Consider the following 18,028-nt stretch of genomic DNA (forward strand, 5'->3'; position numbering starts at 1 on the left):
ACTTTAAAAAAAATCTGAGTCATTGATTCAAATTTTTACCGAAAATCGTACGGTTTGACGTGAAACGAGCGATATATGAGTTGCTTCACCTAATCTAAACTCTGAGCGTCTTACCTATCGTACAACTCATTTAACTAACTCATGACGCGAGATCGCCTGATTTTACTGATTAGATCGCAACTCTATAGACAGTTCCCACGTGGAAATTTTATTCCTCGAAGTCACACTTGTCACAGGTGGACTTTGTTCTCTGTGAATTTGGCCTTCATTTTTAGAAAATCGATTTTTGTTTAATTCGTTTTAGAGTTCTCTGTAAGGTTTAAAAATAGTTCAAGATTTGCTAATTTGAGCTACTTATGATTTATGCTTTTTTAAACACGAACTAAGTGTTGCATGTTGAACTTCTTTTTATAATAAATTCGTAAGATATGCATGATAAGAAAGCCAATCGTGAAATACTACTCTAAAAGGTGTGCAAACAGTAGATGAAAATGACCATGCACCTTCGAATGAAGTTTATCAACGAGCTGCGGATGCCATGTGTGATGAAGGCTCTATTACAATACTAAAACATATTCACACGATCGTCAATAAATATCGTAATGAGACTTATGACGCTATTCTGAAAGCGTTTTCCATAAATCACAACACCTCAATTGAGAGACCCACCGACGAAAGTTTGAATGAGTCAGGAAATAGAAAATTGTTTGAAAAATTTCGTCGGTTTTCAGGTTTCTATTTTGTGAAGTTGGCCCCGAGTGTTGAAATTCGATTTTCACTGTCAAAATCGATAGAACTATTTTTAAAACATATAAAAAATTCTAGGACTATTCGAACAGAAGCTAGAACTCGAAAGAAGAATCAATTTTCGAGAAACTAGGGCCCAAGTTCACACTGAGTGGACTTTGAACATAGATTTAGAATTCATTTATCTTGTATGGATTATTGTGGCAAGCGAAACAAATAAGACGTATAGAAAGTGAGTCGAATTTCAACTCGTGATGCTATCAGTCTATTATTTGTTTATTTATTATTTTTGCATACGTTGGCCAGACTCATTCCATTCATTACAGACTTTGGGGCAACAGTCGAGTTGCAATAGCTCTTTGTCCAGTCTTATATGCTGGCGCCAAAAAGGGCGTAATAAGCTAATCGTTTTAACAATAAGTCAAAGAAATGATTATCAAAACAAAAATGAAATTCATTCATTGGAATACGTTATTTGAACACACATTAAAGACACACGACGCTTTTTGAGTACCTATGGCTGTTTCCGCCACAAGATAGCGTCTTACAATTCGTTCAACTCTAATTATTCTATAAGGTATCAGCGGCGCACTTTCGAACAGGGTCCGCTAATTTAACACCCCTACCGAGGTAAAAATTTAGTTCCATTCTGTTCATATTTCTCTGATATTTGAAACATTATTCAGCTTCGACTCAGCGAAGTTTCGCTGTAGGTAGGCATAACTTTTAGAGAAATTCCTTAGTTTTTCCGCTGGATCGGAACGTATTCGGCGAACTCACTTAAATAGTACAGAGGATTGGGGTGATAAACAATTATTTTCACCATAATAATTAAAGAATACGTTTGAACAATAAGTTTGATTTCAGAACACTAACGTTATTCGCCGAGTTGTGGGATGTATGTAAAAGATTTCATCCTTTAGAAATTTGTTATTCCCACATTTTCTAAACTGTCTGGCAGATCTCTTTGAATTGCAGTTCATAGCACATCTTATATGCTATTCAATCCTATCGTTGAACGAAATTTAAATAAAATTCTAAAGTAAATACTCGGCTTATACTACGCTTCAACGGCGTTTGGGATGTCTACTATATGGTGGTTGAATTTTGTATCCATCGAGTTGCAGCTGTAACAAAAAATTGATTGCGGCTGTAGTTTAAATCCCATACAGGATTTAAAATATAGCGACCTGGAAATTCGGCTCGTTTCTATAGCGGTCGACGTTTTATGGTCTTTATTATAAATTGAGTTCTTATAACGCCGAACCAGTGACGAATCAGATAGAATTATGGCAACGATATTAGACAGTGGTGTAAATATAATAAAATGATGTGCGTATGGTTTCGTGATATGAATAATATTCTGGTCATGAGATAGATTTTCTAAGCCAGACGGTTATCATTCTGGGTCGTTCCTAAATGTGACTGTAATGGTTTGAAGAATAAGTGACTGTTACACGGTTCGAAAAAAAAATGTTCCAGCAGGTCCACTGAAAGTTTTGGGTTGATTTAATAATTTTTAATGCATAACTAAGTGAATCAAAAGTGAAAATTGCAAGTTGCATGTTGATATGACAACTTAAATGTCACATTGACTAACAGAAATATAACAAATAACACAGATACGAAGTGGACTCGCTGGGACATTATGTTTAGCTAAATTTTTTTAACAGTGTACGAGTATCTATCACAACCGTTGAACGTGGTATGAAAAACTAATTGTGGCGTCAAACAGAAAGCTTAATTTCTGAATTCTATACTGCACCATATTTCCCTAACGTTGAAGATCATTATACGTAGATTCGAAAGTAAACAAACATAACTCACATATGCTCGCACAAAGTATCGAAATTCTCCGGAAGATTGAAACGAATGTGAGGTGTGATCAACGATAAAGGGTCATCCCTGTCGTCGGTAGCTTTGAATCCCTCCCATCTGCGAATCGAGGAATATCAGGTTAGAGACGATGACTGAAATATTGCACTACGAGTAATAGGAACGAAAATGATTTCTCTCCACAGTCACTAACCGAACAACAAAGTGCTGGTGATACTGAGTCGAGGGATCTTGAACGTTCTTAGCCGATTCAACGGCATATCGCAACGCAAGATCACGCGAGTCAACAACTGGTTCCCATTCTTCCGCCGTGTCTGATTCATTTCTCTTGACGACAGAACGGAACTCCGGGGTATCGACGAAAACTACTTTGCTACCGTTCAGTAACAACTTGCCAATCCATTCCGTAGCTCCGTATGTTGCAACGTCATCCTCGTCTTCTTGCGACTGCAGGTCGTAAACCTGGGATCACAGACAAAGCGTTTAAAGTGGTTGTCACGATCCCGATATCTGGCCATGCCGCATAACTTATACATTCAGCATCCAGATACTTGGTGGCCAACAACGTAAAGTGCTCGACTTACTGTCAATGAGAGGATCTCGCAAAAGGGACCCATTCAAGCCGACCGAGGTGACTCCGTGTCTTGCTTCGACAGTTTTTGATTGGCTCTCGCTTGAGTGAAACAGGTCCGCTTTGCCAGATCCGCTGTATTACACTTCAGACGACACGTAAGTTACGTTGACTTTGGTCCTTAACTTTATGACAAAATCTTACCCTGCAGCGACAGCCGAGCTTCAAACAATTTCGAAAATTCTTCATTTTATCCATGAACGGCAGCGAACCCTTGGTATAGACCAACAAAATCTCCTTGGCTTTTCCGTTATCACCCTGCTCCACAGCTCTTTGCGACTTTCCGTTCTGTTTCTCGTTATTGAGCTTATCTACAACTATCAAATAGTTGTACTCTCTAATCCAATAAAGTAGTATTCCTATTATAATCGCACCCAATACGATGTAAGAAAGAATAGTCGTAACATATTCGAGGGAATATGGACTATCGTCTTTGAGCTGGTGATTGTCCGCCGGTGGAGGGACTGCAAATAAATTATGTAAACTCATTTACTCATTTCTTGTACCATATAAAGTTTGCACATTTCAATTACGTACTGAAGCGGAAGTCGTTCTGATAGAGAAAAGGTTTCCAACGACAGTAGTCGCGTCTATTTTGTAATGGGCAAGTGCCAGGGAGCGTGTAAATCGACAGGTAATAACTATGATTAGAACCATACTCGTTTTCGTCTTCCCGTGTAACATCCACTATCCATTCTGAATTATCTAGACGTACACTTTGTTTCTATAACAAAGAGATTTCTGTGATTAAAAAAAATATTGTACAGTAAAACTGAGGGGAGAACAGAGCAACTGTGCTTAGAATCGGCCAAGGCTCGCTGCTGGTCTCTCCCTTACATACTTACAAGTAACATCAGTTTGGTGTCCCCCTCTGATTTTGTTGTGACTCACGTATGTTGTAGAACATTGAAAACTAAGAGACACGTTTTTTCGTATCCGCGGAAAACCGTTTAGAGGAGTAAAACGACCCCTCAAAGATCGGCGCCCAGCGAGGAGATTTCTTGATGTGCTTGATGAATTTGACTGAAACTGACGCTGAAGTTTTCGAACACATTAAAAAAACATTTCAATGTTGGTTTCATTAAAATACATGAAGCGTGTCAAGAAGTCACCTCGTCGGGTACCCATCTTTGGGGATCGTTTTCACCCCTTTAAACCGTTATTCCGCAGATAAAAAAATACGTGTCTCTTAGTTTTCCATGTTCTACAACATACATGAGTCTCAACGAAATCAGAGGGGGACACTAAACTCATGTTTCTCGTTAGTGCAAATATTTTCTCGGGATTAAGGTTGAGTTCAACGGGCTTATTATTTCAGCACAACAAAGATCAAGTTGTGATTTTTATAGATTATTCTTTCACAAAAGTAATCCAGATTAGATTTCCTTGCTGATTCCACAACGTATTCTATACACTTTATATATTCAAACCAACCAAACGAACCTATGAGTTTGTTTGAATTTGGACTCAAATTTGAGTCTTTCAGCACTACGTACGAATTTCAGAGAAACGGTAGACTTACCATTTGAAATTCCGAGGGCTGGTTACGAAGCGTACAGATTTTCCATTCCTGAAAAACAATTTACTTGTATTTCGATATCTTATATTATCTTGTACAAAATCGTATATCGACGTAAAAAAGAAAGTAAAATCAGCTAAATTACATATAAAAAACAGAACCCTACACTATTGTACACAGTGCTGGCAAATGCAAAGATCGATTTAAGGGCATCAAAGCAGAAATTCTGCCACTTTTAATTCTTGTGTTTAGAAATAATCGTATCAATATAAGGAATCTGAAAGTCGAGTAACACTTACATTGCCCCAAATTGTATCTTTGCAGTAGTCCGACCGGTCCTGAAAAATTAAGAAAACTTCAGTTCAGAGACCTCCTGCTGCATCGTAATAGACATTTTCGTGGCAAGTGCAGGTCAAGTAGGGATTTCTTGACGAGTGCTAAGTGCTTCACACGAGTCAAGAAGTTCTTACACGCGCACATTCCACGAGTTCTATTTTTTGGGCTATCTCCTGTTAAAAACTGCGAGATAGTCGAGTGTTGACGGAGGTAGCGCGGAAAAACTATTCTGTATACGTAAACCTAAATAAATTGAATTTCAATCAAAGTTGCTAATAACTAGCAACAACATTAACAAAGCAAGAAAATCATAAAGTGCAAGTGCACTCATGTACGTATAGTAGCCAACTAGTAAGAACCGAAAGCCATTGAATCAAAATGTGATCCAGAATAAATTGCATTAATCGAATATTCACAAATAAAGTAAATTTAATGCTGTATCTTACCATTTCAAATTGTGGCTTCGAACTCATGCATTTCGGTTTAGTTCTGCTATCATTGTGGTGTTCCACGCATACGTCTAGCATGCACGATATCGCTAGTGTCAGACGAATGTTTACACTTTCCTTACTAAAAAACAATAACGCAAGAATTGCCTTAATACGAGGTTGATTCACCGATGCTCTAATCTTCACAGCGAATACTGAATATGATCAAGTTATAGAATGAAATTGTAAGTTAGAAACTCACGTCGTGTCGCCAGGGGGATAGTATTCCAGTTTACATTTCGGGTGTGGATTGATGTGACGATTGGACGTATTATAAAATTGGCCGCCGTGTAACCAATTGGTGCCGTTTTCATCCGTTATATTGAAATAATAACAACCAGTGATTGGTTTTGAGATTTTGATTACCCATGTGTGACCCTGAAAACAACAACGCATCTGTTTAATGCTTGGTCGGAATATGATAAATGTGCAGATTTTTGTAATTCTGACTAATTTGGCTTTATGCGGACTTGGGATATAATTTCAATCTAATAATATACTGCAATCGATGTTGTTTATGAAGAAAGTTGGGATCGTAGAAGTCATGCGGAGTTTGTGGCAGAAAATTTTTCGCGTACGTCTACCAAAAAGTTCTTCTTTCGTACACTTTCAGCACAGAAGATTGATTTAGTCAGAATACATACTACCATCATTCTAATCTGGTCGGAGAAGTGAAACGATATAGAATTTGATAGAATTACTAAGTTTGCGTTCGCTTCATTTTACGAACATCTGTAGAAATGTGGTACATACAAAGACAGATTCTTTTTTACGGTCAACCTGCGGAAATCAACTCAAATTTGGCTCTCTCTCTCACGGTCGGAAGTTAATCACCTTTGAAACATTGTACGCGGTACTGTAGATGCACTTTTCACGTGGATTATATAAAAAAAGATCCTCAGCATCTTCCAGGGACTCAGGACAGTTGGCGTTGTCAGTCGGTTTGATAAGTGCAGTTATCCAAACATCTTCCGTTGCATTTACGAACCTTGCTCGAATCTCTGTAAAACAAAGTATGTATGCCCGAATACGTCGTATTATCGAATGAAACGAAAGTTCTTAAGGAAAATCCATTGATCTTGATGCATTCAGATGAACGAATATTTATTGCGAAGAATCTCACCGTCTGCGTTTCTGTCATAAACTACATCCATTTTGCCAGGTCCTAGCGTACCATTTTCTGTGGACTTCCACTCTGCAGGAAACTCCTGGAACACGTAGAGTATTGGTAATGGTGTATTTTTAATCAGAGAAAAATGCAAGAAGTTTCATTTCTATCGCGCGTGGTCTCCACGCACAATTTTCGTTGAATTGTCGAACTGCTCAATGAATGGATGAAAAAATTGATGTGACATTTTGCTGATTTTCAAATTTGCTTCCTTATTCACTGAATTTTCATTTTCCACCGGAACCACGTTTTAGCAATTCGGTATAATCGATCATTCGATTATGAATAAATGCAAACGTCTAATATTTTCTTTCCATATTTTCTATGTCGGTATCGTAGTAATTCGGAAATATTCAATTCAGTACGTTTAAAAACTCATTACAAAATTAAAAACGAATCGTCTCATTCGTCTGCTTTTGCCTCGCGGAGCAAGTTCTGTCAAAGTTTTTCTGGTGTTTTATGTGATATCGCTATCGAGAAACGATCAAATGTATTCGAGAATCGACGGATTTTATGAATTCGTGACTCAAGATGTGGGTATTAGGCGTACAGGCATGCTTTCTTTGAACGACGAAATGCCTCTGATAATATGTTAGTGACTTAATAATTCAAGAACATAAGAATAATAATATAAAATATGGATCGTTTGTAATGTATGACTTGAGTGAATTATTAATACAGATTTCAAAGGAAAAAAAATCGTGAAAAATTCACCGTACAATGCTATGTGGGTACAAAAGTAGGAAAATCTAACATAAATGTCATGATTATGGAATCTTTAGTCTTATGAACCAGTGTGGTCGTTATCACTTCCGGTTTGTGTACAGTGTGTGGCTGATCTCAGACTCAGGATGTGAGTTTATTTATGTCACACATTTTCCTGCAGGTGCCGTTTCTTACAAAAAGATAATGAACGTCTTAACGTCATTGCTGTCTTCAATCATTATTGTGTTTCGTTCAAATTTTTTCCCCTGAACTGTCATCGACAATTTCTTTGGCATGAAATCGTTGTGTTACCTTGAATAAAGTACAGCCTTCAACGAGGTCAAGAGTATAAATTGAAAGCAAAGTACGAGCACTACGACTAATCCTGCAATCAAGTACAGCCATTGGCTCAGTTACACCGCACCCATTTGAAACGCTGGAAATTCAACTTCGTTTCAATTCACTCTTGAGGAGATCAACGTTGATCCCTTACGAAAGTATAACTGCCAAGTACCAGTAGCTCAAAAATTTTCATTTTGGAATTTATCCGTTAGTCGCAAAGCTTATTCCCACGTTTTGCACCGAGAAAATCCGCGATGTGGTGTATAATTTCGCGCGGGGCTGATCTGTGCGAAATCGGAGCATCTTCGCAGTTTGAAATGGATGCGATCTAAGCTGCTTTTCAATTGTAATGAGTTGTTCGTACGTACGTATTCCCGCTGACATTGATCTTTCATTAACACAGCAGAAACGTGCCAAATGCAAAGGGCAAGTACAACAGTTTTGCGGCCGCACATTTCAACTTGATTATCAAGACTGCATTGTCCGTATCACGTGTGCGTCAATGCGGAATACGAACCGTTCGTTGAGGCCGAATATTGGAGGGAGGCCACTCCGTTTATCAGATTATCTGTAACATAATATCGAAGTGGCAATTAGAACCTATTGAACGAAATATTTGAATAATAATGAGCTCAGTATTTTCAGTGATTCACATGTGAACATTGCAAGTGGTGCGATTCCGGAAATCATACGCATTTATGTGCAGTGATTAAGAATTCTATTCCCTCAAGATTCAGCAGTACAGAATCATGAAAAATGTTTGAGGATCGAAAAACACGTGCAAGAATCGGGCAAAAACTAATCGAAAGTTAACAGTCAATAGATTATTTTATCATTTTTATTGCCAATTGACATCGTCTCTGCTACACTTCGGAAATGCCAGTTGACACGTGTATGGAATGGCTGATAAAATTTCTCGTGCAATGAAGATCGCGTCGCATAAACGTTGTGAAAAAAAGCGAAGATGTGTCACTTTCATATAACTTGACTTGCTAATATTCTCGCGTCTGCACTCCGATCGTGACAACTTCCTTAATTACCCCGGAAACTGTACACACACTACTGATTGACTTTTGTACGTTTGCTTCGTAGTCTTCAAAACGTCCCCACCACACTGAGAGACCGACTGTGTGAATAAATAGTAAAAATAAATCAAAGTTTGAGATGTTTTCGTTCGAAAGTAGGGCAAATGAGGAAAAAATTATAATCGTTCGTACCGTTATATCGAAATGTTTTATTGCCATGCTAGAATTCAACATAATGATACGGAAAATTAGTGTGGCGATTATGAAACATTGTTATTCTTCATTTGGTAAATTGATACTAGGAAAAAATAATATGCTTCTCAGTGAATTCTCGAAAATATTATTCCAACTCGTTACCCCATCACCTGCTAAACCAGCAATATTCTTTCGACGAGATCGATTCAATTGTCAGGAAAAACAGTAAATCTCGACATTGTGGACTCGAAGTGCATGGTTTTAGATATTTAAGCTTATCAAGTTTCTTACTAACAATAAGACTAAACCGATTACGCAGTAATCAGCTCTCCAACAATATTTCCTCCAATTGTAGGAAGTATTTATTTGCAAGGCTCCTCGGTTCCTCTTCTCTTCTTCTGCTTTGGCCAAACTGGCCCAGAAACCTGATTGGATCTCCGACGATAGAAACGTTCAACCGTGTTTCCCGACCAACATGGAGAAACGTTTTCGCACCTGTAATGAAGTAACGAGACCAGATCCCGCTGCTCTCCAGACCAAATGTCACAACCATCCGATTACAAATTGGCTACTTTCATGATCAAATAAATGCGCTCCCATTACTGTAAGTGTACACGGATTGCCGTTTACACTAACTATCACTAACCACATTATCTATGACTAACTACAAATGCCAACGACGGCAACAGGTGACGTTCGGATTTCTGTACAAATATTTATGCTGGTCGCCTATTGAATAACACTCGATACGTAAGTGTTCCGTACAAATTACACCGAAAACAATTATGCAGTTAGTATTTTCTTACTCCAGCTTCTTCATGATAATCAGCGATTTTAATTTTGATTTCATGTACCAAAGTGTACGTAAGTCAAAATACTTGTTTCACATTAAGCACCATACTTCCTGGAACAACGAATTATTTCTTACTTCGAAGCAAACGACGTCATTAAAATAATCAAACCTAACCACGAGTGAAGCTTGTACAACAATGCGGTCAGTTATTTTTAACTAGTAAACGCCACTCTCGTGTAGTAAAGTCGCTTCCATTTACTTCCGCATGAAAATATCAACGGTACTGACCCACTAAATACACAAGATTCGACCACTTCTAATTAATCACTAATTATAACCACATGAACGGCGACAACATATTGTGGCCTACTGGTCAGTTCCCGTAAGAATGTTATTCTGTCGGTATGTAAGGCTTGTGTTATATGGTGACGAAGGTTTACAGCCGGACTGTAGATGGTTGCCGGCTCTGCCGTTATGCTGCTGGTAGAATAACTATGATAGAAGCACGTCGTGGCTTATTTGGCTATGATTTACCTTGAGTTAAGCATGAAATAATTTAGCAATTTTTTTTTTTCTCACTCGTCAGACATTTTTATGTGAAGTCATATTTCATGTAAATTGTAGAGGAAATTGTAGCCCTTAAGAATTTAAGTTTGAGCCAACACTCCTATACCGCTCAAGCGATGAGGATGAAACTTGGACAATTGATGCCTTAATTTGGCAAAAAGTGGAGCGATGTTTTACTTTTTAAGAATTTGGAAAAAAAATTTACAGATCGGTTATCATTGACCGAAATCGGGAAATCTTTACAGTTGCATCAGAAGGATCGAACCATCTGGTATGATGCTACTCGCCTTTAATAAAACACAGAGCTTGAGCCCAGTCCCATAAGATTTGTTGGTAAGATGACGAAATGACAGTTGATCTAGTTTTTGATTACGAAGAACACCGACATCTCATTTTGACGACATTTTTTACCGACATTACACGCATGCATTATCGGCATGCGGATAGTTCGATCCTTTTACTGCAGCTATAATCGATTTACACGATAACCGATTTTACACGTGGAAATTTTAGTCCTAGAAGTCACACGATAGATTTTGAACATAGATTTAGAATTCATTTATCTTGTATGGATTATTGTGGCAAGCAAAACAAATAAGACGTATAGAAAGTGAGTCGAATTTCAACTCGTGATGCTATCAGTCTATTATTTGTTTATTTATTATTTTTGCATACGTTGGCCAGACTCATTCCATTCATTACAGACTTTGGGGCAACAGTCGAGTTGCAATAGCTCTTTGTCCAGTCTTATATGCTGGCGCCAAAAAGGGCGTAATAAGCTAATCGTTTTAACAATAAGTCAAAGAAATGATTATCAAAACAAAAATGAAATTCATTCATTGGAATACGTTATTTGAACACACATTAAAGACACACGACGCTTTTTGAGTACCTATGGCTGTTTCCGCCACAAGATAGCGTCTTACAATTCGTTCAACTCTAATTATTCTAAAGGTATCAGCGGCTCACTTTCGAACTAAGTGCACCAATTCTATACTCCCTACCGAAGTAGAAATTTAGTTCCATTCGGTTTATATTTCTCTGATATTTTGAACATTATTCAGCTTCGACCCAGCGGAGTTTCGCTGTAGGTAGGCATAACTTTTAGAGAAATTCCTTAGTTTCTCTGCTGGATCGGCACATATTCGGCGAACTCATTTAAACAGTACAGAGGATTGGGGCGGTGACAATTATTTTCACCGTAATAATTGAAGAATACGTTTGAATAACAAGTTTGATTCCAGACCACTAACGTTATTCGCTGAGTCGTGGAATTTATGTAAAAGATTTTATCCTTTAGAAATTTGTAATTCCCACATTTTGAAAACTGTCCGGCAGATCTCTTTGAATTGCAGTTCATAGCACATCTTATATGCTATTCAATCCTATCGTTGAACGATATTTAAATAAAATTCTAAAGTAAATACTCGGCTTGTACTACGCTTCAGCGGCGCTTGGGATGTTTACTATATGGTGGTTGAATTTTGTACCCATCGAGTTGCAGCTGTAACAGAAAAGTTGGAACAGTGAAATATAGCCATCTGGGAATTCGGCTTGTTTCTATGACGATCAATGTTTTATGGTCTCTATTGTAAATTGAGTTCTTATAACAACGAACCAGTCACGAATCAGATAGAATTATGGCAACAATGTTAGACAGTGGTGTAAATGTAATAAAATGATGAGCGTACGATTTCGTGTTATAAATAATATTCTGGTCATGAGATGGTTTTTCTTAACCAGACGGTTCTCATTCTGGGTCGTCCAAAAATGTGACTATAATGATTTGAAGACTAACTGACTGTTACGAGTATCTATTACGACCGTTAAATGAAGTATGAAAAAACAATTGTGGCGTCAAACAGAAAGCTTAATTTCTGAATTCTACGCTGCACCATATTTCCCTAACGTTGAAGATCATTATACGTAGATTCGAAAGTGAACAAACATAACTCACATATGCTCGCACAAAGTATCGAAATTCTCCGGAAGATTGAAACGAATGTGAGGTGTGATCAACGATAAAGGGTCATCCCTGTCGTCGGTAGCTTTGAATCCCTCCCATCTGCGAATCGAGGAATATCAGGTTAGAGACGATGACTGAAATATTGCACTACGAGTAATAGGAACGAAAATGATTTCTCTCCACAGTCACTAACCGAACAACAAAGTGCTGGTGATACTGAGTCGAGGGATCTTGAATGTTCTTAGCCGATTCAACGGCATATCGCAACGCAAGATCACGCGAGTCAACAACTGGTTCCCATTCTTCCGCCGTGTCTGATTCATTTCTCTTGACGACAGAACGGAACTCCGGGGTATCGACGAAAACTACTTTGCTACCGTTCAGTAACAACTTGCCAATCCATTCCGTAGCTCCGTATGTTGCAACGTCATCCTCGTCTTCTTGCGACTGCAGGTCGTAAACCTGGGATCACAGACAAAGCGTTTAAAGTGGTTGTCACGATCCCGATATCCGGCCATGCCGCATAACTTATACATTCAGCATCCAGATACTTGGTGGCCAACAACGTAAAGTGCTCGACTTTGATTCGATTCATTCCACTGTCAATGAGAGGATCTCGCAAAAGGGACCCATTCAAGCCGACCGAGGTGACTCCGTGTCTTGCTTCGACAGTTTTTGATTGGCTCTCGCTTGAGTGAAACAGGTCCGCTTTGCCAGATCCGCTGTATTACACTTCAGACGACACGTAAGTTACGTTGACTTTGGTCCTTAACTTTATGACAAAATCTTACCCTGCAGCGACAGCCGAGCTTCAAACAATTTCGAAAATTCTTCATTTTATCCATGAACGGCAGCGAACCCTTGGTATAGACCAACAAAATCTCCTTGGCTTTTCCGTTATCACCCTGCTCCACAGCTCTTTGCGACTTTCCGTTCTGTTTCTCGTTATTGAGCTTATCTACAACTATCAAATAGTTGTACTCTCTAATCCAATAAAGTAGTATTCCTACTATAATCGCACCCAATACGATGTAAGAAAGAATAGTCGTAACATGTTCGAGGGAATATGGACTATCGTCTTTGAGCTGGTGATTGTCCGCCGGTGGAGGGACTGCAAATAAATTATGTAAACTCATTTACTCATTTCTTATACCATATAAAGTTTGCACATTTCAATTACGTACTGAAGCGGAAGTCGTTCTGATAGAGAAAAGGTTTCCAACGACAGTAGTCGCGTCTATTTTGTAATGGGCAGGTGCCAGGGATCGTGTAAATCGACAGGTAATAACTATGATTAGAACCATACTCGTTTTCGTCTTCCCGTGTAATATCCACTATCCATTCTGAATTATCTAGACGTACACTTTGTTTCTATAACAAAGAAATTTCTGTGGTTAAAAAGAAATATTGTACAGTAAAACTTAGGGGAGAACAGAGCAACTGCGCTTAGAATCGGCCAAGGCTCGCTGCTGATCTCTCCTTTACATACTTATTGTTAGTGTAAACATTTTCTCGAGATTAGCATTGAATTCAACGGGCTTATTGTTTCAGCACAACAAAGATCAAGTTTTGATTTTTATCAATTAGCATTCCACACAACTAATTCAGATTAGATGTACTTGCTGATTCCACAACTTATTCCATACAATTTGTATATTTAAACCAACCAAACGAACTTATGAGTTCGCCTGAATTTGGACTCAAATTCGAGTCTTTCGATACTACGTCCGAATTTCAGAAAAACGCAAGACTTACCACTTTAAATTTCGAGGGGCGGTCACGAAGCGTACAGGTCTTCCATTTCTGAAAAACAATTTATCTCTGTTTTGATACCTCATATTATCTCGTACAAAATCGTATATCGACGGAAAAAAGAAAGTAAAATCAGTGAAATTATATACTGACAAATACGACCCTATACTGTTGTACACAGTGCAAGCAAATGCAAAGATCGATTTAAGGGCATCAAAGCAGAAATTCTGCCGCTTTTAATTCTTGTGTTCAGAATTAATCGTATCAATATAAGGAATCTGAAAGTCGAGTAACACTTACATTGCCCCAAATTGTATCTTTGCAGTAGTCCGACCGGTCCTGAAAAATTAAGAAAACTTCAGTTCAGAGACCTCCTGCTGCATCGTAATAGACACTTTCGTGGCAAGTGCAGGTCAAGTAGGGATTTCTTGACGAGTGCTAAGTGCTTCACGTGAGTCAAGAAGTCCTTACACGCGGACATTCCACGAATTCTATTTTTTGTGCTACCTTCTGTCAAAAACTGCGAGATAGTCGAGTGTTGACGGAGGTAGCGCGGAAAAACTATTCTGTATACGTAAACCTAAATAAATTGAATTTCAATCAAAGTTGCTAATAACTAGCAACAACATTAACAAAGCAAGAAAATCATAAAGTGCAAGTGCACTCATGTACGTATAGTAGCCAACTAGTAAGAACCGAAAGCCATTGAATCAAAATGTGATCCAGAATAAATTGCATTAATCGAATATTCACAAATAAAGTAAATTTAATGCTGTATCTTACTATTTCAAACCTTTGAATCGGACCCATAGCGCATTCCTCTCCAGTTCTGCTTCCATTATGGCTTTCCACGCATACTACTAGCGTGCACGACATCGCTAGTGTCAGACGAATGTTTACACTTTCCTTACTAAAAAACAATAACGCAAGAATTGCCTTAATACGAGGTTGATTCACCGATGCTCTAATCTTCACAGCGAATACTGAATATGATCAAGTTATAGAATGAAATTGTAAGTTAGAAACTCACGTCGTGTCGCCAGGGGGATAGTATTCCAGTTTACATTTCGGGTGTGGATTGATGTGACGATTGGACGTATTATAAAATTGGCCGCCGTGTAACCAATTGGTGCCGTTTTCGTCCGTTATATTGAAATAATAACAACCAGTGATTGGTTTTGAGATTTTGATTACCCTTGTGTGACCCTGAAAACGACAACGCATCTGTTTAATGCTTGGTCGGAATATGATAAATGTGCAGATTTTTGTAATTCTGACTAATTTGGCTTTATGCGGACTTGGGATATAATTTCAATATAATAATATACTGCGATCGATGTTGTTTATGAAGAAAGTTGGGATCGTAGAAGTCATGCGGAGTTTGTGGCAGAAAATTTTTCGCGTACGTCTACCAAAAAGTTCTTCTTTCGTACACTTTCAGCACAGAAGATTGATTTAGTCAGAATACATACTGCCATCATTCTAATCTGGTCGGAGAAGTGAAACGATATAGAATTTGATAGAATTACTAAGTTTGCGTTCGCTTCATTTTACGAACATCTGTAGAAACGTGGTACATACAACGACAGATTCTTGTTTACGGTCAACCTGCGGAAATTAACCCAAATTTGGCTCTCTCTTACACGGTCAGAAGTTAATCACCTTTGAAACATTGTATGCGGTACTGTTGCCGCTCTTTATATATGGATTATATAAAAAAAGATCCTCAGCATCTTCCAGGGTCTCAGGACAGTTGGCGTTGTCAGTCGGTTTGATAAGTGCAGTTATCCAAACATCTTCCGTTGCATTTACGAACCTTGCTCGAATCTCTGTAAAACAAAGTATGTATGCCCGAATACGTCGTATTATCGAATGAAACGAAAGTTCTTAAGGAAAATCCATTGATCATGATGCATTCAGATGAACGAATATTTATTGCGAAGAATCTCACCGTCTGCGTTTCTGTCATAAACTACATCCATTTTGCCAGGTCCTAGCGTACCATTTTCTGTGGATTTCCATTCCGCAGGAAACTCCTGGAACACATAAAGAGTATTGATGAAAGTATAATTTTTTTTTTTTTTCAGTTTTGGACTCCCTAATCAACGAACGAAACACTCCGTTCTATTTAGCAATCTGCGAAAGACAATGTTTACATTTTGTATCGAGTTACGGATATCTTCTTACTGACTATAATTGTAGACACTGATTAAAAATAGTTCTGCTGACCCTTGCGCTCTGGGTTCACAACAGACAGTAGGTGATCACCTCTGACAGGAAGCGTGAAAATTTTTAGAATCCATTTTTTTATTGTACAAGTATGTTCGTTATCTAGGTTAGAAATTCGAACTGATTGTCGTAGAAGTGATAGGAAAATAATTTCAAAGCTCTGAACTGAATTGTCAGGTAAATTCGCAGGTGACATTTTAGTGATTTTCAAATTTGCCTCTGATGAGATGATGACGACTTAATCATTCAAGAAAATGTTAATAATAATATAAAATATGGATCGTTTGTAATGTATGACTTGAGTAAATTATTAACAAAAATTTTAACGAAGAAATGTAATTCTCAATACGAAACAGGACCTTATGATGTTTTTTGTTAAATTACATCACGAATCCTTAAGTTCCGGGTGTGCTTCGTTGATAACAGAATAAAATCTGACAAACTCGCCGTATAACGCTATGCGGTACCGAAGCAGGAAAATCTAAAATGGAATGTTTATGGAATCTTTCGTCTCACAAGCCAGTGTGGTCGTTATCATTTCTGGTTTGTATATAGTGTGTGACTCGTCTCGGACCCAGGACATGAGTTTATTTGTGCCACACATTTTCCTGCAGATGCCATTTCTTACCAAAAGGTAATGAACCTTTTAACGTTATTGTTGTCTTCAATCATTATCGTGTTTCGTTCGAATTTTTTCCCCTGAACTGTCATCGACAATTTCTTTGGCATGAAATCGTTGTGTTACCTTGAATAAAGTACAGCCTTCAACGAGGTCAAGAGTATAAATTAAAAGCAAAGTACGAGCACTACGACTAATCTTGCAATCAAGTACAGCCATTGGCTCAGTTACACCGCACCCATATGAAACGCTTCAAATTCAACTTCGTTTCCATTCACTCTTGAGGAGATCAACGTTGATCCCTCACGAAATTATAACTGCCAGGTAGCAGTAGCTCAAAAATTTTTATTTTGGAATTTATTCGTTTGTCGCAAAGCTTATTCCCATGTTTTGCATCGAGAAAATCCGCGATGTGGTGTATAATTTCGCGCGGGGCTGATCGGTGCGAAATCGGAGCATCTTCGCGGTTTGAAATGGGTGGAATCTAAGCTGCGTTTCAATTGCAATGAGTTGTTCGTACGTACGTATTCCCGCTGACATTGATCTTTCATTAACACAGCAGAAACGTGCCAAATGCAAAGGGCAAGTACAACAGTTTTGAGGCCGAACATTTCAACCAGACTATCAAGACTGCATTGTACGTATCACGTGTGTGTCAATGCGGAATATGAGTCGTTCGTTGAGGTTGAATATTGCCGGGAAGCCACTCCGATCATTAGATTATCTGTAACATAATATCGAAGTGGCAATTAGAACCTATTGTACGAAATATTTGAATAATAATTAGCTCAGTATTTTCAGTGATTCACATTTGGATTGCAAGTGGTGCGATTCGGGAAATTATACGCATTTATGTGCAGTGATTAAGAATTCTATTCCCTCAAAATTCAGCAGTAAAAAATCATGAAAAATGTTTGAGGATCGAAAGACACGAGCAAAAGACGAGCAATCTGTTATATATTTCTGTAATGAAAATATACAAATACTTCACAATTGCATTATTTGCGCACAGGCTAGTAAAGCAGAGAAAAACCTCGGTAATAAATTTTATCGCCAATTTACATTGCCTGTACTACCTCTCGGAAATGCCAGTTGACACGTGTATTGATT

The 18,028-nt window shown here is 38.2% G+C and overlaps 3 protein-coding genes and 1 long non-coding RNA gene across 5 annotated transcripts in view; 1 reads left to right on the forward strand and 3 right to left on the reverse strand.

Annotated features, from left to right (window-relative positions):
• The window catches only part of LOC124407428, a 16,433-nt gene extending 14,656 nt beyond the window's left edge, over positions 1-1,777 (forward strand). The window contains exon 2 of the long non-coding RNA XR_006929309.1: positions 1,726-1,777. This is a non-coding gene — a long non-coding RNA (uncharacterized LOC124407428). The remainder of the gene's footprint in view (positions 1-1,725) is intronic.
• LOC124407425 (vanin-like protein 1) overlaps positions 1-11,781 on the reverse strand; it is a 15,739-nt gene extending 3,958 nt beyond the window's left edge. Inside the window, exon 1 of one of the 2 annotated variants that reach the window (XM_046883538.1) lies at positions 11,606-11,781. The gene's annotated coding sequence lies outside the window, so the exon portion shown is untranslated. Of the gene's footprint in view, positions 1-1,623; positions 1,790-11,605 lie in introns of those variants that run through there. The other variant, XM_046883536.1, reaches the window with a different exon arrangement.
• Positions 1,799-8,289, reverse strand: LOC124406527 (the record flags this gene model as incomplete). Its single annotated transcript, XM_046881964.1, is given in 12 exon segments — positions 1,799-1,874; positions 2,575-2,682; positions 2,777-3,045; positions 3,359-3,678; positions 3,752-3,938; positions 4,737-4,784; positions 5,033-5,071; positions 5,516-5,639; positions 5,760-5,935; positions 6,392-6,558; positions 6,681-6,765; positions 8,141-8,289. Coding segments are annotated over 12 exon segments (1,686 nt in total), but the record flags the coding sequence as incomplete, so codon positions are not given.
• LOC124406528 lies at positions 8,765-17,631 on the reverse strand. Its single transcript, XM_046881965.1, is given in 13 exon segments — positions 8,765-8,898; positions 11,780-11,856; positions 12,310-12,417; positions 12,512-12,780; positions 13,110-13,429; positions 13,503-13,689; positions 14,074-14,121; positions 14,371-14,409; positions 14,854-14,980; positions 15,101-15,276; positions 15,733-15,899; positions 16,022-16,106; positions 17,443-17,631. Coding segments are annotated over 13 exon segments (1,824 nt in total). The 5' UTR covers positions 17,530-17,631.
• Positions 17,632-18,028: the final 397 nt, after the last annotated feature.

The sequence above is a fragment of the Diprion similis genome, chromosome 6 (genome assembly GCF_021155765.1).
Source record: "Diprion similis isolate iyDipSimi1 chromosome 6, iyDipSimi1.1, whole genome shotgun sequence".
In the NCBI taxonomy this organism is placed as follows: domain Eukaryota; kingdom Metazoa; phylum Arthropoda; class Insecta; order Hymenoptera; family Diprionidae; genus Diprion; species Diprion similis.